Below are 26,897 nucleotides of genomic sequence, written 5' to 3'. Positions count from 1 at the left end.
GTGCAAGGTTATTAGGTACAGTAGGGTTGAGGGTCAAGTCAATTGGGAGGTGAGTTTGAATGGAGAAAAACTGGAGGAAGTGAAGTGTTTTAGATATCTGGGAGTGGATCTGTCAGCGGATGGAACCATGGAAGCGGAAGTGGATCATAGGGTGGGGGAGGGGGCGAAAATTTTGGGAGCCTTGAAAAATGTGTGGAAGTCGAGAACATTATCTCGGAAAGCAAAAATGGGTATGTTTGAAGGAATAGTGGTTCCAACAATGTTGTATGGTTGCGAGGCGTGGGCTATGGATAGAGTTGTGCGCAGGAGGATGGATGTGCTGGAAATGAGATGTTTGAGGACAATGTGTGGTGTGAGGTGGTTTGATCGAGGAAGTAACGTAAGGGTAAGAGAGATGTGTGGAAATAAAAAGAGCGTGGTTGAGAGAGCAGAAGAGGGTGTTTTGACATGGTTTGGGCACATGGAGAGAATGAGTGAGGAAAGATTGACCAAGAGGATATATGTGTCGGAGGTGGAGGGAACGAGGAGAAGAGGGAGACCAAATTGGAGGTGGAAAGATGGAGTGAAAAAGATTTTGTGTGATCGGGGCCTGAACATGCAGGAGGGTGAAAGGAGGGCAAGGAATAGAGTGAATTGGAGCGATGTGGTATACAGGGGTTGACGTGCTGTCAGTGGATTGAATCAAGGCATGTGAAGCGTCTGGGGTAAACCATGGAAAGCTGTGTAGGTATGTATATTTGCGTGTGCGGACGTGTGTATGTACATGTGTATGGGGGGGGGGGGTTGGGCCATTTCTTTCGTCTGTTTCCTTGCGCTACCTCGCAAACGCGGGAGACAGCGACAAAGTATAAAAAAAGAAAAAAAAAAAAAAACATTTTCTTTTCAGGGTCTTCAGTATAATTGTTATTCTGTGTTGTTAATTCTGTTTCTTGTAATAGAAAGTTTAAACTATGATTGGTTATTTGATTGATATGCTTCGTTGTTCATTCTATTTGTTGTCATTTACATGCATGTATGATAATATGTCACTTGTTATATGAGTGAAATATCTAGCTCAGATATATTGTTTATTTGTTTCATGTGTCCAACATAATCATACTGTGCTTGATTTTTATTACCTCTTTATGGTGATGAAAATTATATGGCTTGTAAAATGATACAGACAGATGTTAAAAACAGATTAATCTTTGTCTTACAATATATACTAGTAATAGCTCAGCCACCAAACACTCCATTTCAGACTCCCTCTCAGACCCTGGTTCTAACTCCCTCAGTCTCCCCTCCCTTCCCTCCCCTATACTGTTCCTGTACCAAGCAGGTACAGTGCAAAGTTTTAAGCAGAAGCAGACGTGTCCATAGATCTTGTTGGTTAACACTTGCCAATTATCTGGCTGGGAAAGAATTCTGTTAAGATTCATGACCTTTGTAATTATTATGTTTAAAGCTAAATAGAAATTTAGAATACTTCAAAAAGGACAGAAATAGGCTGTTCTTTTCTCTCAAAATAAATAGGACAACCAGAACTAAAAAAGAACAGATTGTCCTTAAAATGACAGACCTAGCAACTCTGTCATACTCTGTAGATTCACCCGTATTGGTGGTAGCCAGTAACGCTGTTCAGTATCATTGTCAGCTTGACAGCGTTCAGTTCTCCAACTTCTCTCTTACAGTCTGATCTCTAAAAGTTACCTTACAACAGTACAAGACTACAACGGACCATGGTCCATCGAGCACAAAAACGAAGTTCTCAGCATTGAGATTGCCTCTGTCTCAGGCACCTTTCAGTTCCTGCTGTAATGCCTCTGTCTCAGGCACCTTTCAGTTCCCGCTGTAATAATTTTCTGGTAAATTAGAATTAAGTTGATGGCATTAGTTTGGGTACAAGGTTTTCAAAACAATTTATTTTTTTCGTAAAGATTTATAGGAAAGGCTTAGTTATTCTTAGATTAGGATAGATAAGCATTTTCTATGGCTTTTGAAGCTTTTATTCCATGTTTTTTAAATGTTTATTAAAAAAGTTATCATTATTGGATTATCGTTAACTTCTAATAGATATTACAATTATCAAGTTATCAATATCAAACTTAGAAATTGGGGTTATTGGATTATCGTTAAGTTAACTTTATAGTTAGTTATCGGTGCCCAACACTGCCTCTGACACATATATCCTCTTTGTCAACCTCTTCTCACTCATTCTCTTTATATATCCCAACCATTTCAGGACATCCTCTTTAGCTCTCTTACCCTTTTATTACTTACTCATTTAAACCATCTCACACCTCAAACTGTCCATAAACAATTCATTTCCAACACATACACAATTCTCTGCTCATCCTCATGTAAAGCCCATGCCACACATCCGTACAACATTATTGGAACTACTGTACCTTCAAACATATTCATTTTTGCCCTCCCAATTGGCAAAGTCTTTTTTACACATTCCTCAATGGTTTCAGAACCCACACCCTCTCACCCACCACGACTCACTCTCACTTCCATGGTTCCATTTACTGCCATGTCCACCCCAAGGTATCTAAAACATGTCACTTTCTCCAAATTTTCTGCTCTCAGACTCACACCTAATAACTCAAATGATGATAGCGGTGAATGTTTTGGAAAAACATTATTCCAAAGCATCAACACATAAATGCAGGATCATTTTGGAAAAAGGTGTTTGGAATAATGTGCATCTTACATGTCAAGAAACATGGTTCAAAAGGGTCAGGATATAACACTAGATAGGTTCCAAGAACGTTCATGTAGTATCATTTTGTGGTCTATCTTGACATCCATTTTAATTTCAATAAGTGGTTTAGGACTTCTAAAAAAATCAAAAGTTTGAAAAATATCAAAACCTTATGTAGCTGATGTTGTTCCAAATGATATCAACATATAATTTAAGCAGTGAAAGCATTACACATTGCATACTGAAAGAAAATGTCAGGTATCACCATTTATGGAATGCTTTTCCTCGAGGAGTTGACTGAAAATCCCATATGTGGGATCTCCTTATTAAAAAGTTCATGCACAGTAGTAGGAGTGTTAATTAGTCAGAATTCACTTACTAGCACCTCAGAGGGTATTTCTACACATTAGTCCATATTTTTTTGCTGTAATGGGCACATACCATCATTATGGTGAAGAGTACGGTATAACAGTTTCACCTTGCATGAGCTGCACAAAATTGAAAATGCTTTTATGTGGACAGTTTGGACGAGAGTGATAGTGGATGTAGTTTTCACAACGATGTGGAAGAACCAAGGCAGGAGGAAGAAAAGCATGATATTGCCAGCAGTGAGGGTGAAGATGATATCAGTCCCAGTGTGTGAGGTAGTAGGTGGTCGCAGAATTAAGCAGCAATGTTGTTTCAGCCATCTGCCTTATGGGCATGGACAGATATGGTCAACTTCACTCCAACACAATTTGTTTTTGATGGAAATGATTAAGGTATGATAGGTGCTTGTTCTGTTGCTGAGAATTCAGAGGAGCCATACTATTTCTTTTAATAATTTGATAGTGATTTGTTTGTCATGGTAGATACTGAAAGAAATTCCAGTTATGGTTTTATGAAGGAAACAGCCAACACCTACAATCATCCTTGGCACAGGTGTCATGTTTGTGCTAGCACAACTCACAAGGGTAATGAAGAGTGCAGAAAACATACGTTTATACTGAGTATGATGTGCCTCTTTATATACATTCATGTTTCAAGCTGTACTGTAGTACTGAAAGAAAAAGATATACTATGTCTGCCACACTATTTTAGTACTTTATCATCTCTTCTTTGGCCTTAACTGCCATCTGCAGATGTCTGTGCATGGCTAGAAAGGTGCCTAAGTGTTCTAGATCTGTGTTTTAAATCCATAAGGTCTTACTCCTCTGAAGGAGGTGAGGCATTGATGAGGTGTTGCAGGAAGCAACTGCCTGAAAGTGTGTTCTTAGTATCCAGTGTGCCTAAAAGTCTCACATGTACCCACATTCTCTTGCTTCATGGTGAGACTTTGAGCTCTCTTCTCCTTAGAAAGGTAAGGGTCAACCATCATGAAGCATATTTGGAAGAAATCCAGTGACCAGAGGCAAAATTCTTGAAATGAAGTGGCAGTCAGGAAGAGGAAAGAAGGAACATCCCTCCCTCAAAATAGCTTGAGGTACACAGAAGCGGGCTAAAGGTGATGATACTATTAGAAATAATGGTCTCAGTTACTAGATGAATGATGATATCACCCTGAATGTTGTATGCTTGTACCCAAAATAAACCTTATCCATGTATCACCTTTGAAAATTTATATTGGGCAGACAGTGTTTTTTGTGGACATTGTATATGGTAAATGTCATAGCATCACACATTTGGAATAGAAGAAATAGCACAATTGTGTAAAGAAACTGTATATATGTATGAGTGTAAGGAAATTATATCACTGGTATGTTTAATAAAGTGAATATATACTGTGTCATATGGTGAGGGTTACATTCCTCAATGCTCCCAGAGCCTTCTACTCTCATGGTTCCATTTGTTGCCATGTCCACTCCTGTGTATCTAAAACCTTACTTCCTCCAAGATTTCTCCTTTGAAAGCCGCACCCCATCTAACCTGTCTCTGCACTGCTGAACCCAATAACCTTGCTTTTATTCACGTGTACTCTCGACTTTCTCCCTTCACACACTATCCCAAACTCAGACACCACCAACACTGTCATCACTAAACAACAGTTGACTCACCTCCCAGGCCCCCACCCCTAGCAGACTGCATATCTGCTCCTCTGTTCAAGACCCTAACACTTACTTCCCTCACCACCCCATTTATAAACAGATTGAACAGCCATGGTGACATCATACACCACTTCTGCAAACCAACCTTCACCTGGAACCACTCACCCTCCTCTTTACCTGCATACATGTCTTACTCTTTTGATAGAATTTCCTTACTTCTTCTATTAATTTTCCTCCCACTCCATTTATTTGTGTTATCTATCATAAAGCATCTCTGTCAACCCTAGCATATGCTTTCTCCAAATGTATAGATGCTATATACAAATCTTTTTGTTTCTCTAAGTATGTCTGATACACAAATTTCAAAGAAACACCTGATCCACATCGCCATTACCACTCTTGAAACCACATTATTCCTCCCCAGTTTGATGCTCTACCTTCTGAATCATCACTCTTCCTTACAACTTAATCACATGTACTCAAGAAACTTATACCTTTGTAATTCGAACAAGGCAGTGGGTTTGGATGGTATTGCAGTGGAATTTATTAAAAAAAGGGGGTGACTGTATTGTTGACTGGTTGGTAAGGATATTTAATGTATGTATGACTCATTGTGAGGTGCCTGAGGACTGGCAGAATGCTTGTATAGTGCCATTGTACAAAGGCAAAGGGGATAAGAGTGAGTGCTCAAATTACAGAGGTATACGTTTGTTGAGTATTCCTGGGAAATTATATGGGAGGGTATTGATTGAGAGGGTAAAAGCACATACAGAGCATCAGATTGGGGAAGAGCAGTGTGGTTTCAGAAGTGGTAGAGGATGTGTGGATCAGGTGTTTGCTTTGAAAAATGTATGTGAGAAATACTTAGAAAAGCAAATGGATTTGTATGTAGCATTTATGGATCTGGAGAAGGCATATGATAGAGTTGATAGAGATGCGCTGTGGAAGGTATTAAGAATATATGGTGTGGGAGGAAAGTTGTTAGAAGCAGTGAAGAGAGAAAAGTGATTGGTTCTCAGTGAATGTAGGTTTGCGGCAGAGGTGTGTGATATCTCCATGGTTGTTTAATTTGTTTATGGATGGGATTGTTAGGGAGGTGAAAGCAAGAGTTTTGGAAAGAGGGGCAAGTATGCAGTCTGTTGTGGATGAGAGAGCTTGGGAAGTGAGTCAGTTGTTGTTTGCTGATGATACAGCACTGGTAGTTGATTTGGGTGAGAAACTGCAGAAGCTGGTGACTGAGTTCGATAAAGTGTGTGAAAGAAGAAGGCTGAGAGTAAATGTGAATAAGAGTAAGGTTATTAGGTGCAGTAGGGTTGAGGGACGAGTCAACTGGGAGGTAAGTTTGAATGGAGTAAAACTGGAGGAAGTGAAGTGTTTTAAATATTTGGGAGTGGATCTGGCAGCGGATGGAACCATGGAAGTGGAAGTGAATCATAGGGTGGGGGAGGGGTGAAAGTTCTGGGAGTGTTGAAAAATGTGTGGAAGTCAAGAACGTTATCTTGGAAAGCAAAAATGGGTATGTTTGAAGGAATAGTTGTCCCAACAATATTATATGATTGAGAGGCGTGGGCTATAGTTAGAGTTGTGCGGAGGAGGATGGATGTGCTGGAAATGAGATGTTTGAGGACAATATGGTGTGTGAGGTGGTTTGATTGAGTAAGTAATGAAAGGGTAAGAGAGGTGTGTGGTAATAAAAAAAGTGTGGTTGAGAGAGCAGAAGAGGGTGTTTTGAAATGGTTTGGTCACATGGAGAGAATGAGTGAGGAAAGATTTACAAGAGGATATATGTGTCAGAGATGGAGGGAACAAGGAGAAGTGGGAGACCAAATTGGAGGTGGAAAGATGGAGTGAAAAAGATTTTGAATGGTTGGGGCCTGAACATGCAGGAGGGTGAAAGGTGTGCAAGGAATAGAGTGAATTGGAACGATGTGGTATACTGGGGTCGACGTGCTGTCACTGGATTGAACCAGGGCATGTGAAGCGTCTGGGGTAAACCATGGAAAGTCTTGTGGGACCTAGATGTGGAAAGGGAGCTGTGGTTTCGGTGCATTATACATGACAGCTTGAGACTGATTGTGAAGGAATGTGGCCTTTGTTGTCTTTTCTTAGTGCTACCTCGCACACATATGGGGGGAGGGGGTTTTCATTTCCTGTGTGGCTGAATGAATAAAGGCAGATGGTATGAATTATGTACATGTGTATATATGTATGTGTGTTTGTTTGTGTATATATATGTATGCGTTGAGTAGGTATGTATATGTGTGTGTGTGTGGATGTGTATGTATATAAATGTGTATTTGGGTGGGTTGGGCCATTCTTTCGTATGTTTCCTTGTGCTACCTCACTAACGCGGGAGACAGCGACAAAGTATAATAAAAATATGAATACATTTGTTAGCTTCGCTTTTATATACTGGTGCTGTACAGTCATTCTGCTAATACCGTTAACAATCCATACAATAAATATCTCAACTAACCAGTCATCAACACAATCATCACTTTTCTTAAGAAACTCAACTACAATATCATCCACCCAATCTGCCTTGCCACATTTTACCTTATGCAAGGCTTTCACCATCTTGTCTTTTCACCTGACCACTTGCTGTGACTCTCACTTTGCTTACCTCCCCAATCCAAACTCTCTACATCTGCCAGCCTATCATCATACTCAATGATAATTTTTTTTTTTTTTTTTTTTTTTTTTTTTATACTTTGTCGCTGTCTCCCGCGTTTGCGAGGTAGCGCAAGGAAACAGACGAAAGAAATGGCCCAACCCCCCCCCCCCATACACATGTACATATACACGTCCACACACGCAAATATACATACCTACACAGCTTTCCATGGTTTACCCCAGACGCTTCACATGCCTTGCTTCAATCCACTGACAGCACGTCAACCCTTGTATACCACATGACTCCAATTCACTCTATTTCTTGCCCTCCTTTCACCCTCCTGCATGTTCAGGCCCCGATCACACAAAATCTTTTTCACTCCATCTTTCCACCTCCAATTTGGTCTCCCTCTTCTCCTCGTTCCCTCCACCTCCGACACATATATCCTCTTGGTCAATCTCTCCTCACTCATTCTCTCCATGTGCCCAAACCATTTCAAAACACCCTCTTCTGCTCTCTCAACCACGCTCTTTTTATTTCCACACATCTCTCTTACCCTTACGTTACTTACTCGATCAAACCACCTCACACCACACATTGTCCTCAAACATCTCATTTCCAGCACATCCATCCTCCTGCGCACATCTCTATCCATAGCCCACGCCTCGCAACCATACAACATTGTTGGAACCACTATTCCCTCAAACATACCCATTTTTGCTTTCCGAGATAATGTTCTCGACTTCCACACATTTTTCAAGGGTTTATTGTTAATCGAAGGGCTAGGGGTACTTCTGCTGGTAATGCCAGATGAATAGCTACTGATTATGTACACTGGAAGTATTTTATGAATAAAGATGAAGACCTGTGCTTCTTTCTTCTCCGTTTCATCACCACCTGATACCACTTCTACAACCTATCATCAAACTCATGGTAATAAAGTTTTGTTCCTCTTGAAGGACTTGTTTGCATTACACCAACAACCTTCTCTTTAGAAATTACCCCTCTGCAGTTCTACATCTGTATTTCCTTGCTAATTTGTTTTGTTTGCTTCTTTTATTCTACAGTCCATCTAAACCTACACTACTTGCTTTGCTTTTATCTGACATCCATTCAGTTCATCACACTTAAGTTTTACTTCATCTAGCAGCCTTACTACATTTGAAAACTCCTTTAATTCTATTTTTTCATTTATTTATCCATTGTCTTTTCTACTTTAGTTAGCATTTTGCAGATGCCCTTTGAAATTACTATTATAACTTAAACCTGGTATCTAACTTTATGTTTTTATTTACAGTCAGTACGCAGAGCTTCGTTGGAACCTCCTACCACTGATCCAGTATCTTGGGAAACTTACATTCAAGCAGAAACTGGGAAACCACCACCACTAGGTCGGACACTCATTTGCAAAGAGTCTTCTAAATCTTTTAAAGCTACTGTAGCAATGGTGAGTTGATTTTTTGTGGATTAGATATGTTTATCAATTTAGTTAGAAATGATTGAAATTTTTTTGAAGAATGATTTAGCCCTTAAACACTGGTAAGCATATAAAACTTTATAGCTAGTTTTTGGTGGAGGCATCATATGAGTACCAACTTTTGTAGGCTTACTTTAAACCACCCACTAGTGTTATGAACTTTGTATGACTAGTACATGTCACCCATATCACTTCCCATATGTGGATGGTGTGGATGGCAACTCAGTGATGCCTCAGACTGTGCCAGTAGCTGATGCAAACCCTCCTTAACCCTTACTCCACCACTTCTCTGGGGAACTCTATGTATTCTTCCGTATTGAACCATGGTCATATAAGGTATGTTAGCTCACTTGTTTTCATATATCTTTTACTTTTACATGTACTTCTTTCATATTATACTAGGAGACAGAAAATTTGACTGACGCACACCCTCCTTCACCCCCCTCCCTCCACCACCCCTCTAAACGATCTGCACTGACATTTAAGTCATTTGTTTGTATATCTGCATTATTTTTACGTGTATTTCTTTCATCTTTTTAATGTAAAACAGAAGATTTGAAGACTTTCTTTTGTCAAATTGTAAAATTGTAATCACCTCTTTGCACTTAACTTGGCATTAAAGGGTTGAAATGAGAAGAAAATGGTTGCATTTTGCTAACTTATATGTGAGGTATGTTAAAGGGAAGCAGTGTCATTGGTAGGTAACTAAGGATAGAAGAGTAAAAGGGAAGTGTGGAATAAGGGACTTTACAAGTTTTGAATTAATGTAGAATATGGCAAGGTTCATGAATGAATTAGATAAGAGGTAAAAAGTTAAAATTTTGATGATAGTGTAAGCAAGTGAGTAGGCAAATGATTTTTGCCAGACTCTGTAACTGTATTGAAGGAGGTTTTGTACAGCTTCAGAGCGAAGACCTGATCCACACCTCTTCTGCCACTCCAGAAGTCATGTTGTTCTTCCCCAGTGTGATGCTCTTTTTGTGCCACCACCTTCTCAATCATCTCTTTTCCATACAGCTTACCTAGTACACTTAACAAACTTTTACCTTTGTAACTCAAACACTCACCTTTGGCCCACTTGCCTTAATATAATGGCACTATGCATTCTGCTAATCCTCAAGCATGCTTTATCCCCACACGCATTGAAAATCCTAACAAACCAGTCAAGTACACAATGACCTCTTTTCTGAAATAATTCAACTGCAGTGCAATGCACTCCAGCCACCTTCTCACATTTCATTTTAAACAAGGCTTTCACAACCTCTTATCTTTTCACCACACCCCTTGTCATGACAACCTCACTTTTCATACCTCTCCAACCCCAAAAACTACCATACATTCAGTATTTCTTCAAAGTACTCAATCCATCTCCTCTTTACCTCATCTTTGCTTATTACCACTTCCTCATTTGCCCCCTTCACTGAAGTTCCCATTTGTTCCCATATATTTAGAAGTAAGAAGAGTATGTATGAGAGAGTTGAAAAGGGCTTTGCTGAAACAGTTTGGACATAGGGTAGCAATAAGTGAGGAAAGGATGACTGGACTTAGGGAGAGGATGAGTGAAGAAAGGATGACTAAGAGGATATACTTGTCAGAAATGGAAGGATCATGGGAAAATGGGAAACCAAGGAGGGGTTGAAAGCTCAGGGCCTGAACATACAGCTGGAAAAAGCCATGCAAGAGATTGAGTAAATTGGAGCAATATGATTTACAGGGGACTGGTTGGGCTTGATTGTGTGGAGAGGGCTCTGGTTTCAGTGCATGATACATGATAAATAGTGAGTGGATGTGAGTGAATGAAGTTATATCATCTTCTGTTCCTTTTGCTACCTCGCTAACATGGGAAATAGTAAGTCTGTATAGTGCCATTGTATAAAGGCAAGGGGGACATAAGGTGAGAGCTTGGATTACAGAGGTATTAGTTTGCTGAATATACTTAGTACAATGCATTAACAAGTGGTGATTGAGAGGTTGGTGGCATGCACAGAGCATCATCAGAATGGGAAGGAACAATGTGGTTTCAGGAGTGATAGAGGATGTGTGGATCAGTTGTTTGCTTTGAAGAATGTGTTTGAGAAATACTTTGAGAAAAAGGATTTGTATGTGGCATATGAGTTACCTTGTGAAAGGTCTCATGAATATATTTAGAGGAAAGCTATCAGAAGCAGTGAGCAGTTTTTTATCATGAGTGTAAGGCATATGATCAAGTAGGAAAAGAGTGAGTGTATGCATATGAAGGTTGGTCTGCTGCAGAGGTGTGTTGTCACAATGGTTGTTTATGGATTGGGTGTGTCAGTCATTGTTTGCAAATGACACAATATTAGTGGCAGATTCAATTGAGAAACTGGAGAAGTTGGCAAATGAGTATGTGAAAGGAGGAAGTTGAAAGTAGATGTTAATAAAAGCAAGATTTAGTAGGGCAGATGGACAGGTTAGTTGGAGTGTGAGTTTGAATGGGGGAAATATGGAAGAAGTGAATTGTTTTAGGTACCAGAAAATGGACATAGCAGTAAATGGAACCTTAGAAGCAGCAGTGAGTCATAGGGTGGATGAAGGGGCGAATGTTGTTGGGGCATTGAGGAATGTGTGGAAAGAGTGATGGTCATCAGGGAAGGCAAAAATGGGTGTTTGAATGTATAGTAGTACCAGTGATGTTGTATGGATGCGAGGCATGGGCTATAGATAATGATGTGCAGAGTAGGGTAGAGGTGTTGGAATTGAAATGTTTGAGGACAGTATTTTGTTTCAGGTGGTTTGATTGAGTTATTGATTTACAGATAAGAGAGAGTCAGTCATGGTCATAAGAAAGGTATTGTAGAGAGAGCTGAAGAGGGTGTGCTGAAATTACTTAGATTTATGTAGAGAATTAGTAAGAAGAGGTTGAGAAAGAGGATATATATATATGTCAGAAGTGGAGGGGGAAAATAAGTGGGTAGCAAATAGATGGAAGGATGGAGTGAAAAATAATTTGAATGGTCGAGGCTTGAACGTACAGAAGTTAGAAGGAGTGCGAGGAATTGAGTGAATTAGAACAATGTGGTATACAGGGGTCACCTGAACTAGGATATGTGGAGCAGCCATGGGAAATCATGGAAAGGTCTATAGGAGCTGGTTTTGGATAGGGGCCTATGATTTTGGTGTGCTACATATAACAGCTAGAGAATTGATGTGAGCAAATATGGCCATTCTTCTTCATTTACTGGTGTTACCCGAAAATGCAGGAATTGGCTAACAAGCATGAAAGAAAAAATAAAGATCTCTGCCACTCAGTCACTTGCTTTAAAACTGTTGACATACTCACTCATCTGCTCTTAAAACACTAACTTCTCATCATCATTCTTCTCATGGCCAGGTGTATAAGACCTGATAATCATCCATCTCTCATGGTCCACTTTCAGTTTTACCCACATCAGTCTGGAGCTCACTTCCTTACACTTTTTTACCCATTCCCATAACTTCGGCTTCAGCAGCAGTGCCACCCCTTCTGCAGCTTTTGCCCTTAAGTCAGTCGCTAACTTTACCCATAAGACAATTCCAGACTATTCTTCCCCTTTATCCTTGAGCTTTGTTTCACTAAGAGCCAGAACATCCACTTTTCCTTTTTCCAACATATTGTCCACAAAAAGCCTTTTCCACCCCCATATGTTTTCAGAGGCAATGTCATACATTTTATAACCTTTTCATCTCTCCTTTGGCCTTGATTACCATCTGCAGAGGTCTGGGCATGGTATTGGCAAGGTTCCAAAAGTATTCTAGGTCCATGTTTTAGGTCCATAGGGTCTTGACCTCTTGGATGAGGTGAGGAACTGATGGGGTATTGCAGGGAGCAAGCTTGATTTTCATCTGGGTCCAGCAGTTCTTGATTGTGTTAAGGTCTGGGGAATACCTGGTCCACTGCAGTTGTAAGTATTTTTACCTGATAACTATTTCATCCCTTTTTAGCCTTATGGCAGGGGATACTATCCTGCATAAAGTGAGCACATGGGTGAATCTCGTAAAAAGGAAGTAGGTGGTCCTTTAGCACCTTAATATACTGCTTTCCATTCATTTTAGTGATTTTAGGTAAAAAGTACAACTCTCACCTACCCATTACACCACTAAAGCAACTCCAGTTCATCGTACTGTTTGGGTGTTTCACCCTCTTAACTGTGAAATGAGTGTCAGCTGGCACCCTCCGGTCTCCTCACCCTCCCCTGTCTTGACTGCATGCTCTTGAAGGAACTTTCATGGGAAAACCACCTTACTCCATTGTTCGTCACTCCAGTCTTTATATTTCTTTTTAGATGGGAGTTGTTTGCATTTCATATCTATCATAAGCAGGGTTTTGGCAACTGGCATGCAGGAGGGAATGTGAAGGTCATTTTACAGGTGATGTATGGTTCTATGAGAGACATTTCATAGAAGTTTAGGATGGTTTTTCTTGAGTTCTCTGGCTGAAATGCAGGGTTGCTTCAATACTTCTCATCTTAGGAGGTTATATGTAGATCTAAAAGTCTTCCTTGGGTGACCAGGAATAGGTTTTGATGGTGAGATGTTATTTTCTGGGAGGCCATGAGTATTAGCAAGAAGCTGCCTGATCATTGCATTCTGAACACCCCGTGCACCTAGATATCTCCTATGTAACCGCATTTTCTTGCATCCAAGCATGGATTTGGGCTGTCTTCACTTTTGAAAGGTAAGCGCAGATGGGAAAATACAGCAGCCAGAAGCAAAATTCCGTACATGAAGTGGCAGCCAGAAGGACTAAAGAAAGAACATCTTCCCTAAAGATAGCCTAAAGCACATGGAGGTGGGTTGCTGTTACTCACACCATTAGAAACACTAGTCTCCGCAACCATTTGTGCAGTGATGTCTCCCTGACAACATCATATGCTTGTATCCATGGTAAACCTAGCTTTGTATTGCCTTTGGAAATATAAGGGGGTAGACAAGGTTTTCTGCATATGCTATATTACTTATTTCTCCTTTCTACTCGCCTGAGCTATATCCTCATACTTTCAGGCTCCAAGGCATGAGCCTTCCAGCAGGATGAGCACTCCTCACATATCTCATTCTTTTTTCTATCTTTAGAAACTGAAGTATGAGAAAGGTGGGTACCAGCTCCCTGATTCCATGCCACTTAGTCATCTTCCATGAAATGCAAGGATACAGTGGTAGAATTCTTTCTCTCCTACACCAAGGATATATTTATCATTATATTATTATTATACTTAATTGCTGTTTCCTGCATCAGCAAGGTAGTGCCAGGAGGCAGATAAACAATGGCCCATCCATTCGTATACACATATATAGGGGATAGGGGAGAAAGAATACTTCCCATGCATTCCTCATGTGTCGTAGAAGGCGACTAAAGGGGATGGGAGCAGGGGGCTAGAAACCCTCCCCTCCTTGTATTTTAACTTTTTAAATGGGGAAACAGAAAAAGGAGTCACGCGGGAGTGCTCCTCCTCCTTGAAGGCTCACATTGGGGTGTCTAAATGTGTGTGGATGTAACCAAGATGAGAAAAAAGGAGAGATAGGTAGTATGTTTGAGGGAAGGAACCTGGATGTTTTGGCTCTGAGTGAAATGAAGCTAAAGGGTAAAGGGGAAGAGTGGTTTGGGAATGTCTTGGGAGTAAAGTCAGGGGTTAGTGAGAGGACAAAAGCAAGGGAAGGAGTAGCACTACTCCTGAAACAGGAGTTGCGGGAGTATGTGATAGGTCGTAAGAAAGTAAACTCTAGATTGATATGGGTAAAATTGAAAGTGGGTGGAGAGAGATGGGTGATTGTTGGTGCATATGCACCTGGGCATGAGAAGAAAGATCATGAGAGGCAAGTATTTTGGGAGCAGCTGAGTGAGTGTGTTAGTAGTTTTGATGCACAAGACTGTGTTATAGTGTTGGGTGATTTGAATGCAAAGGTGAGTAATGTGGCAGTTGAGGGAATAATTGGTGTACATAGGGTGTTCAGTGTTGTAAATGGAAATGGTGAAGAGCTTGTAGATTTATGTGCTGAAAAAGGACTGGTTATTGGGAATACCTGGTTTGAAAAGAGAGATATACATAAGTATACGTATGTAAGTAAGAGAGATAGCCAGAGAGCGTTATTGGAATACATGTCAAATGATAGGTGCGTGAAAGAGAGACTTTTGGATGTTAATGCGCTGAGGTGCAACTGGATGGATGTCTGATCATTATCTTGTGGAGGCGAAGGTGAAGATTTGTAGAGGTTTTCAGAAAAGAAGAGAGAATGTTGGGGTGAAGAGAGTGGTGAGAGTAAGTGAGCTTGGGAAGGAGACTTGTGTGAGGAAGTACCAGGAGAGACTGAGGACAGAATGGAAAAAGGTGAAAACAAAGGAGGTAAGGGGAGTAGGGGAGGAATGGGATGTATTTAGGAAAGCAGTGATGGCTTGTGCATAAGATGCTTGTGGCATGAGAAGTGTGGGAGGTGGGCAGATTAGAAAGGGTACTGAGTGGTGGGATGAAGTAAGATTGTTAGTGAAAGAGAAGAGAGGCATTTGGATGATTTTTGCAGTGAAATAATGCAAATGACTGGGAGATGTATAAAGGAAAGAGGCAGGAGGTCAAGATATAGGTGCAAGAGGTGAAAAAGGGCAAATGAGAGTTGGGGTGAGAGAGTATCATTAAATTTTAGGGAGAATAAAAAGATGTTTTGGAAAGAGATAGATAAAGTGCGTAAGACAAGAGAACAAATGGGAATATCAGTGAAGGAGACTAATGGGAAGGTGATAACAAGTAGTGGTGATGTGAGAAGGAGATAGAGTGAGTATTTTGAAGGTTTGTTAAATGTGTTTGATGATAGAGTGGCAGATGTAGGGTGTTTTGGTCGAGGTGGTGTGCAAAGTGAGATCTGGTAAACAGAGAAGAGGTAGTAAAAGCTTTGCGGAAGATGAAAGCCGGCAAGGCAGCGGGTTTGGAAGGTATTGCTGCAGAATTTATTAAAAAAGGGGGTGACTGTATTTTTGACCGGTTGGTAAGGTTATTTAATGTATGTATGACTCATGGTGAGGTGCCTGAGGACTGGCGGAATGCTTGCATAGTGCCATTGTACAAAGGCAAAGGCAAAGCTTTGCGGAAGATGAAAGCCGGCAAGGCAGCGGGTTTGGATGGTATTGCAGCGGAATTTATTAAAAAAGGGGGTGACTGTATTTTTGACCGGTTGGTAAGGTTATTTAATGTATGTATGACTCATGGTGAGGTGCCTGAGGACTGGCGGAATGCTTGCATAGTGCCATTGTACAAAGGCAAAGGGGATAAGAGTGAGTGCTCAAATTGTAGAGGTATAAGTTTGTTGAGTATTCCTGGGAAATTATATGGGAGGGTATTGATTGAAAGGGTGAAGGCATGTACAGAGCATCAGATTGGGGAAAAGCAGTGTGGTTTCAGAAGTGGTAGAGGATGTGTGGATCAGGTGTTTGCTTTGAAGAATGTGTGTGAGAAATACTTAGAAAAGCAAATGGATTTGTATGTAGCATTTATGGATCTGGAGAAGGCATATGATAGAGTTGATAGAGATGCTCTGTGGAAGGTATTAAGAATATATGGTGTGGGAGGCAAGTTGTTAGAAGCAGTGAAAAGTTTTTATCGAGGATGTAAGGTATGTGTATGTGTAGGAAGAGAGGAAAGTGATTGGTTCTCAGTGAATGTAGGTTTGTGGCAGGGGTGTGTGATGTCTCCATGGTTGTTTAATTTGTTTATGGATGGGGTTGTTAGGGAGGTGAATGCAAGAGTTTTGGAAAGAGGGGCAAGTATGAAGTCTGTTGGGGATGAGAGAGCTTGGGAAGTGAGTCAGTTGTTGTTCGCTAATGATACAGCACTGGTGGCTGATTCATGTGAGAAACTGCAGAAGCTGGTGACTGAGTTTGGTAAAGTGTGTGAAAGAAGAAAGTTAAGAGTAAATGTGAATAAGAGCAAGGTTATTAGGTACAGTAGGGTTGAGGGTCAAGTCAATTGGGAGGTGAGTTTCAATGGAGAAAAACTGGAGGAAGTGAAGTGTTTTAGATGTGTGGAAATAAAAAGAGCGTGGTTGAGAGAGCAGAAGAGGGTGTTTTGAAATGGTTTGGGCACATGGAGAGAATGAGTGAGGAAAGATTGACCAAGAGGATATATGTGTCGGAGGTGGAGGGAACGAGGAGAAGAGGGAGACCAAATTGGAGGTGGAAAGATGGAGTGAAAAAGATTTTGTGTGATCGGGGCCTGAACATGCAGGAGGGTGAAAGGAGGGCAAGGAATAGAGTGAATTGGAGCGATGTGGTATACCGGGGTTGACGTGCTGTCAGTGGATTGAATCAAGGCATGTGAAGCGTCTGGGGTAAACCATGGAAAGCTGTGTAGGTATGTATATTTGCGTGTGTGGAAGTATGTATATACATGTGTATGGGGGTGGGTTGGGCCATTTCTTTCGTCTGTTTCCTTGCGCTACCTCGCAAACGCGGGAGACAGCGACAAAAAAAAAAAAAAAAAAAAAAAAATATATATATATATATATATATATATATATATATATATATATATATATATATATATATATATATATATATATATATATATATATATATATTCCCTAAAATTTAATATACTCTCTCACCCCAACTCTCATTTGCCCTTTTTCACCTCTTGCACCTATATCTAGACCTCCTGCCTCTTTCTTTTATACTTCTCCCACTCATTTGCATTTTTTACCTGCAAAAATCATCCAAATGCCTCTCTCTTCTCCTTCACTAGTAATCTTACTTCTTCATCCCACCACTCACTACCCTTTCTAACCAACCCAACTCCCACGCTTCTCATGCCACAAGCATCTTTTGCGCAAGCCATCACTGCTTTCCTAAATACATCCCATTCCCCCCCACTCCCCTTACCTCCTTTCTTCTCACCTTTTTCCATTCTGTACTCAGTCTCTCCTGGTACTTCCTCACACAAGTCTCCTTCCCAAGCTCACTTACTCTCACCACTCTCTTCACCCCAACATTCTCTCTTCTTTTCTGAAAACCCCTACAAATCTTCACCTTCGCCTCCACAAGATAATGATCAGACATCCCTCCAGTTGCACCTCTCAGCACATTAACATCCAAAAGTCTCTCTTTCGCGTGCCTATCAATTAACACGTAATCTAATAATGCTCTCTGGCCATCTCTCCTACTTACATACGTATACTTATGTATATCTCTCTTTTTAAACGAGGTATTCCCAATCACCAGTCCTTTTTCAGCACATGAATCTACAAGCTCTTCACCATTTCCATTTACAACACTGAACACCCCATGTATACGAATTATTCCCTCAACCGCCACATTATTCACCTTTGCATTCAAATCACCCATCACTATAACCCGGTCTTGTGCATCAAAACCACTAACACATATATATATACACACACAGACATATACATATATACACATGTACATAATTTCTACTTGCTGCCTTTATTCATTCCCATCGTCACCTCGCCACACATGAAATAACAACCCCCTCCCCCCTCATGTGTGCGAGGTAGTGCTAGGAAAAGACTACAAAGGCCCCATTCGTTCACACTCAGTCACTAGCTGTCATGTAATAATGCACCGAAACCACAGCTCCCTTTCCACATCCAGGCCCCACACAACTTTCCATGGTTTACCCCAGACGCTTCACGTGCCCTGGTTCAATCCATTGACAGCACGTCGACCCCGGTATACCACATCGTTCCAATTCACTCTATTCCTTGCACGCCTTTCACCCTCCTGCATGTTCAGGCCCCGATCACTCAAAATCTTTTTCACTCCATCTTTCCACCTCCAATTTGGTCTCCCACTTCTCCTCATTCCCTCCACCTCTGACACATATATCTTTCCTCACTCATTCTCTCCATGTGACCAAACCATTTCAAAACACCCTCTATTGCTCTCTCAACCACACTCTTTTTATTTCCACACATCTCTCTTACCCTATTATTACTTACTCGATCAAACCATCTCACACCATATATTGTCCTCAGACATCTCATTTCCAGCACATCCACCCTGCTCCGCACAAATCTATCCATAGCCCATGCCTCGCAACCATACAACATTGTTGGAACCACTATTCCTTCAAACATACCCATTTTTGCTTTCCGAGATAATGTTCTCGACTTCCACACATTTTTCAAGGCTCCCGGAATTTTCGCCCCCTCCCCCACCCTATGATTCACTTCCACTTCCGTGGTTCCATCCGCTGCCAAATCCACTCCCCAATATCTAAAACACTTCACTTCCTCCAGTTTTTCTCCGTTCAAACTTACCTTCCCGTTGACACCCAGCCACACCCTCTTCTGCTCTCTCAACCACTCTCTTTTTTATTACCACACATCTCTCTTACCCTTTCATTACTTACTCGATCAAACCACCTCACACCACTTATTTTCCTCAAACATCTCATTTCCAACGCATCCACCCTCCTCCGCACAACTCTATCTATATCCCACGCCTTGCAACCATATAACATTGTTGGAACCACTATTCCTTTAAACATACCCATTTTTGCTTTCCAAGATAATGTTCTCGCCTTCCACACGTTCTTCAACGCTCCCAGAACTTTCGCCTCCTCCTCCATCCTTTGACTCACTTCCACTGCCAAATCCACTTACAGATATCTAAAACACTTCACTTTCTCCAGTTTTTCTCCATTCAAACTTACCTCCCAATTGACTTGTCTCTCAACCCTACTGTACCTAATAACCTTGCTCTTATTCACATTTGCTCTCAGCTTTCTTCTTTCACTCACTTTAAACTCAGTCACCAACTTCTGCAGTATCTCACCCGAATCAGCCACCAGTGCTGTATCATCAGCAAGCAACAACTGACACTTCCCAAGCTCTCTCATCCACAACAGACTGCATACTTGCCCCTCTCTCCAAAACTCTTGCATTCACCTCCCTAACAACCCCATCCATAAACAAATTAAACAACCATGGAGACATCACGCACCCCTGCAGCAAACCGACATTCACTGAGAACCAATTACTTTCCTATATTCCCACTCACATGCATGCCTTACATCTTCGATAAAAACTTTTCACTGTTTCTAGCAACTTACCTCCCACACCATATACTCTTAATACCTTCCACAGAGCATCTCTATCAACTGTATCATATGAATTCTCCAGATCCATAAATGCTACATACAAATCCATTTGCTTTTCTAAGTATTTCTCATACTTATTCTTCAAAACAAGCACCTGATCCACACATTCTCTGCTACTTCTGAAACCACTCTGCTCTTCCTCAATTTGATGCTCTGTACATGCCCTCAACCTCTCAGTCAATACCTTCCCATATAATTTCCCAGGAATACTCAACAAACTTATACCTCTGTAATTTGAGCTCTCACCTTTAGCCCCTTTGCCTTTGTACAATGGCACTATGCATGCATTCCACCAGTCCTAAGACACCTCACCATGAGTCATATATACATTGAATATCCTTACCACCAGTCAACAACACAGTCACCCCTTTTTTGATAAATTCCGCTGCAATACCATCCAAACCCGCTGCCTTGCTGGCTTTCATCTTCTGCAAAGCTTTCGCTACCTCTTCTCTGTTCACCAAACCATTCTCCCAGACCCTCTCACTTCACACACCACCTCATCCAAAACACTCTATATCTGCCAATCTATCGTCTAATACATTCAACAAACCTTCAAAATACTCACTCCATCCCCTTCTCACATCACCACTACTTGTTATTACCTCCCCATTACCCCCCCTTCACTGATGTTTCCACTTGTTCTCTTGTCCTATGCACTTTATTTACCTCCTTCCAAAACATCTTTTTATTCTCCCTAAAATATAATGATACTCTCTCACCCCAGCTCTCATTTGCCCTCTGTTTCACCTCTTGCACCTTTCTGTTGACCTTTTGTTTGTTTTTTTTTTAACATATCTCAGTCATTTGCACTATTTCCCTGCAAAAATTGTCCAAATGCCTCTCTTCTCTTTCACTAATAATCTTACTTCTTCATCCCATCGCTCACTAACCTTTCTAATCTGCCCACCTCCCATGCTTTTCATGCCACAAGGATCTTTTGCACAAGCCATCACTGCCTCCCTAAATACATCCCATTCCTCCCCCACTTCCCTTACGTCCTTTGCTCTCACCTTTTTCCATTCTGCACCCAGTCTCTCCTGGTACTTCCTCACACAAGTCTCCTTCCCAAGCTCACTTACTCTCACCACTCTCTTCACCCCAATATTCTCTCTTCTTTTCTGAAAACCTCTACAAATCTTCACCTTCGACTCTACAAGGTAATGATCAGACATCCCTCCAGTTGCACCTCTCAGCACATTAACATCCCAAAGTCTCTCTTTCACACGCTTATCAATTAACACATAATTCAATAATGCTCTCTGGCCATCTCTTTTACTTACATATGTATACTTTTGTATATCTCTCTTTTTAAACCAGGTATTCCCAACCACCAGTCCTTTTTCAGCACACAAAGCTACAAGCTCTTCACCATTTCCATTTGCAACACTGAACACCCCATGTACACCAATTATTCCCTCAACTACCACATTACTCACCTTTGCTTTCAAATCACCTATCACTATAACCCAGTCTCGTGCATCAAAACTGCTAAAACACAATCTCAGTTGCTCCCAAAACACTTGCCTTTCATGATCTTTTTTCTCATGCCCAGGTGCACCTATCTCTCTCCATCCACTTTCAGTTTTACCCATATCAATCTAGAGTTTACTTTCTTAATGCTATCACATACTCCCACAACTCCTGTTTCAGGAGTACTGCTACTCCTTCCTTTGCTCTTATCTTCTCACCAACCCTTGACTCTATTTCCAAAACATTCTCAAACCACTCTTCCCCTTTACCCTTGAGCTTCATTTCACTCAGAGGCAGAACATCCAGGCTACTTTCCTCAATCATACTACCTATCTCTCCTTTTTTCTCTTCTTGGTTACAGCCACACTCATTTAGAAACCCTAATATGAGCCTTTAAGGAGGATGAGCACTCCCCGCATGACACCTTCTTTTTCCCCTTTTAGAAAGTTAGAATACAAGGAGGTGAGGGTTTCTACCCCCTGCTCCTGTCCCATTTAGTCACCTTCTACGACACGCTGGAAATGCGTGGGAAGTATTCTTTCTACCCTATCCCGAGGGATATCTCGTTATGTATATGCAACTTTTCCAAAATCCGAAAGAATCCAAAACCCAAAACACTTCTGGTCCCAGGCATTTTGGTTAAGGAATGCTCAACCTGTACCAACTTTTGTGGTGTCTTTAGTAGCCTCTCTTCAGCTGAACACTATTTGTCAAGTACCTCTCTTTTTAAGCTTGAATTGAGTGTCTAGCCATAAAGAATTTCATTTTGTATTATGTATGCAATTTGACAATAAAGACATCTTATCTTGGCTTCTTTCTTAGACCCAGCTGTCTAATGATGTTCTCATTTGCTCCTCTTTCTTATCAAACTATCATCTCCACTCATAGTTCATGTTCATAGGTGATGTCTATGCTTATTACAACTTCAAACTTTGATGTTATCTGTCTCAAGATCTGTCTCCTAAGTATCACACATTTTCTTTGTTTCTCTCTACTGCTCTCCAAATTTTACAAATTTCATATCTTTCATCAACTTTTGAAACTCTTACCAGGAGACCTGTGGCATCCTTTCACTCAAAGGCTGGGATTCTCCACTTAGAGGATTTCAATGTTCACCATATGGAATGAATTAATTCCTCTCATATATATGGTTGGGGGATTGAAGCCCTCAAATTTTGATAATCTAGAGCAAATTATCTCCCACCCCACTGTTGTGACCACTCTCCCAATATTCCAGATCTGTTTTTCACTTCTGATCCTTAACCCTCTAGCAATGTAATCTCAACCCTAACTGATTAGTCTATTGTAAAGTCACCTCCCTTTCCGGAAGCCCGTTCTAAATATCAGCATCTCAACAAAGGTGACTGGAATAACTTTTCTTCTCTGATTTATGTGGTGATGCTTCTGTCTCTGCCAAATGCATAGCAGAGGTTATTTTTGTGGAAATGAAAGCCCATATCCCTCCTCCCTCTAAGACAGTCTCTTCTTTCAATCCATGGTTCAGCTGTTCCTGTTCTGATGCCATTCTGGCAAGGGGTCAAGCATATCAGGCTTGGAAAAAACTCTCCTTCCTCTGGCTCCAATTCAACATTTATCACTGCCTGAAATCACTGTGTTGCAAAGTGTTTCTTAATCAAAGGAAGTGCAGTAACCTGTCCTTGTCATCCACTGATTGGTCTTTCTGGTCTTTAGCTAAGGGCATCTTTAAGAACTTCTGTTGCTCTGTCTTTACTTCATTTTTTCATTTTGATAGTGCTATATCTGTCTCTCCCATAGATAATGCAACTCTATCTGGTTTCTATTTCTCCTTCAGCTTTACCTTGGATGATTCCAACATTCCTTCACCCCCTGATGCTCCTCTTATTAATCCTGTACCCCTCCCCATAATCTCTCTTTGAACCATCTGTAAAGCACTTATCTCTCTGGACACAATCAGGGCATATGGTTCTGGTGGCATCCATCCCTGTGCACTGAAGGAGTGTGCCTCAAAATTTGCACCTGTCCTTGTTCATCTGTTCCATTTCTGTTTAAACACCAGGACTTTTCCTTCTTCTTTGAAGTATGCATTGGTATATCCCATCCCAAAGAGGAGAAATGTTTCTAACCTCTCTAACTATCATCCTGTTACTTTGACACATACCAATTCCAAAGTCTTTGAATCCCTGCTCAACTCCCCTATTCACAGACATCTTGAATCTCACAGTCTTCTCTTTGCTAACCAGTATGGTTTCCATAAGGTGAGATCCACTGGTAATAATCTGTCTGATATGACTAATATCTGGGCATCATCCCAGAAAGATTTTTGGGAATCCCATGTAGGTGCCCTTGACATATCCAAAGCTTTTGAGAGGGTGTGGCATTGGGGTCTCATCTCTAAACTCACCTCTTTTGGTTTCCCTCCCTCACATTGCCCTGATCTATCTCTGCGTTTGTTGATGGATCAACCTCTCCCCCTTTCACCATCAACAGCATTGTCCCCCAAGATTCAGTCCTAGTCTCCTATATATTTTTTCTTTTTTATCAAAGGTTTCCTTTCTTTCACATATAACTAAATGCACTCATTCACTGATGCATCAACACTGAATTCCTTCACATCCTTCATTTTTACTTCTTCTCTCTTACAATCTGCATCTCATCTCGATATGAATTCCTCAGTAAACTCAGGCTTGAATAGGATATCTCAGTGGGGTAGATGAAATTGGGTTACACATGATGCCTCTGACACCCAGTTTCTAACCATCGCTGTATCAAAAACTCCTCACAGCTTTCCTCTTTCCTTTGATGGTTTTATATTTCCACCTCTTGACTCAGTGAACATACTTGGCATTACTGTAACATGCATTCTATCCTCAAGACCCCACATTACAGAAATAGCTAAGTCCTCCTTTAAGAAACTGGGAGTACTCTTTAGATGTCAAAATTTTTCTCACGAATAGTTGCTCCATTTATTTAAAGGACTGATCCATTCTTGTATGGAATACTGCTCTTACATCTTAGGTGGTTCTAGCTCTGAATCCTTATTTGACAAGTTGAGTTGAAAGTGGTCCAACTTATAAACTTTCCCAAGCTTTTCAAAACTTGACCTGCTTGCCCTGTAACACAATGTTGGTTCACTTTCCCTCTTCTTTAAGTATTTTACTGTGGTTTTTGCTCCCAAGAAGTGGCTTCTTGTGTGTCCCCACCATTAGCTAAACCATACAGTACTCAGCAAGCTGCTGCATCACATGAGTACTGTGTGGCCATTGGCCCAATATTATTAGTGTTTCTTTCCCATATCAAAAGAAAAGGGAATGATAAAGAAAACCTGTCTTTTCCACACTCACACAATAATTAGCCACCTGTTGTGACAGGGTGACACAAGCATCGATCATGAAGCCTAGGAAAAGTTTTCTAGTGGCTTGGCAATATGGCTCTCTCCCTACCCACTTACCACATTGCTAATTCTCCCTTCCATCCCTCAACCACCCTACCACCACTGCCTCTCCCTCCCACCCACCCATGCCATCACTGCTCCCTTCCTTTCCCATCCTCACCACCACCACCACTCCCTTCCATCTCATGCCTATGCCACCATCACTGCCACCTTCCCTTATGTATGTAACAACTGTTCCCTTTTTCTCCCCACCAACACCGCCACCACTTCCCCCTTTCGTCACTCACACCACCAGCACCACCACTCATCTCCCCACCCAACCCAACATGGCTCCCATCTCCACCTTCATCTTCATCACTCTTTTCCTCCTCCACACTTACCACTCTTACTCCCATCCTCCCTCTCTTACACCATCACATCTCTTTTTCTCTCCCACCCACAACACCACTATCATTACTCACAAGACCTACATGACCACCACCACTCCACTGATTTCATCTGCCCCCACCCACACCAACACTGTTCCTGCCACACCCACACCACACAGCCCCTTTTCTCCTCCATCAGTATCAACACAGCTCCCAATTTCCCTTACCCACATCATCATAGGTCCCTTCCACTCTCCACCCACACCACTGTTGCTGCCTTCCTCTGCCACCCTCACCACCGTCGCTCCCTCCCTCACCCACACCATAGCTCCCTACTACCCTCCCTAACCTCTACCACTACTGCTCCCTCCCTCATTTTTACCACCATTGCTCCCTCCTTTGCCCACACCACCAAAACTGGAGTTCTTATTTAAGGTGCTCATTTCGTAATTTTTTCTATGTTTTGTTTCAAAATTATTGTATACATTAAACTTGATACAATACAGAATTTTAGTCAAAAGTGGGACTTTAATGTTAGAGAGTAATGGAACTCCCCTTTTATGATGTGTATATATTTACTTATATTCATGTTTTATGTTAGGAATTAAGTAAGGTTGGAGACCAGTACTCAAGCTTAGGTGAGTGATGCCCCTACTGAGCTTGGATGAGTTACTGTTTCTTCGGCTTAGTCACTCCTTCTCCTCTCTGGCTTCTGCCACAACTAATTGCTGTGCACTTTTTGTTTGATTTATAGGTATTAATGTCACATGTACAGTAATACAGAATGTAATAATATCAAAATAGTATAGAGACCATACTTTTTTTTTATCTCTAGTAATCTGGGTTAGTGGTGAAGTCATTATTAAAAACATTATTATCCAGGTAATATGATAAGTTGTGCTTTGTTAGAATAGTGATGATATTATTTAGGGCATGCTGTAGTAGTAGATTAAGTCTATATTTCCTCTTTATTGTTAGCTGTGTATGTTATATATTTTTGCTTTACATGAATGTTAACCATGTTTGAAATTTACCATTGCATAACCTATTTTGTGAACTCAGGAAATTATAATTATAACATTCCAAGAAATAAAAGTCTTCATAGATTTTCTACACCTTCATATTTTATAAATTTGAATTGACTGAAATTTATTTTTTTTCTTCATTATTCCCTTGCCACGTTGTCTTTTTCTTTTGTTGTAACAATGGTACTAGAGGGAAAATACCTTGAGCTCAGGTATTTTGATTCCTTGTTTTTTGATATTTATAGTGTAGCAGATTTATTTTTATTTATTTATTTTGCTTTGTCGCTGTCTCCCGCGTTAGCGAGGTAGCGCAAGGAAACAGACGAAAGAATGGCCCAACCCACCCACATACACATGTATATACGTACACGTCCACACACGCAAATATACATACCTATACATCTCAATGTACACATATATATACACTTTTTCTTTTTCTTTCATACTATTCGCCATTTCCCGCATTAGCGAGGTAGCGTTAAGAACAGAGGACTGGGCCTTTGAGGGAATACCCTCACCTGGCCCAATTCTCTGTTCCTTCTTTTGGAAAATTAAAAAAAAATAAAAAACGAGAGGGGAGGATTTCCAGCCCCCCGCTCCCTCCCCTTTTAGTCGCCTTCTACGACACGCAGGGAATACGTGGGAAGTACTCTTAATCCCCTATCCCCAGGGATAATATATATACACACACAGACATATACATATATACACATGTACACAAGTCATAAAGTCTGCCTTTATTTATTCCCATCGCC

The 26,897-nt window shown here is 41.0% G+C and overlaps 1 protein-coding gene across 2 annotated transcripts in view; it reads left to right on the top strand.

The window, feature by feature from the left end:
- Positions 1-26,897, top strand: part of LOC139749871 (ankyrin repeat domain-containing protein 13C) — a 257,041-nt gene that overhangs the window by 175,661 nt on the left and 54,483 nt on the right. For both annotated transcript variants that reach the window (XM_071664226.1, XM_071664227.1), the window contains exon 8: positions 8,622-8,771. In XM_071664226.1, coding sequence (XP_071520327.1) covers positions 8,622-8,771 — 150 coding nt within the window. The remainder of the gene's footprint in view (positions 1-8,621; positions 8,772-26,897) is intronic.

Source organism: Panulirus ornatus, chromosome 8, assembly GCF_036320965.1.
Source record: "Panulirus ornatus isolate Po-2019 chromosome 8, ASM3632096v1, whole genome shotgun sequence".
Lineage (NCBI taxonomy): Eukaryota > Metazoa > Arthropoda > Malacostraca > Decapoda > Palinuridae > Panulirus > Panulirus ornatus.
This window is presented reverse-complemented; position numbering and strand designations above follow the sequence as displayed.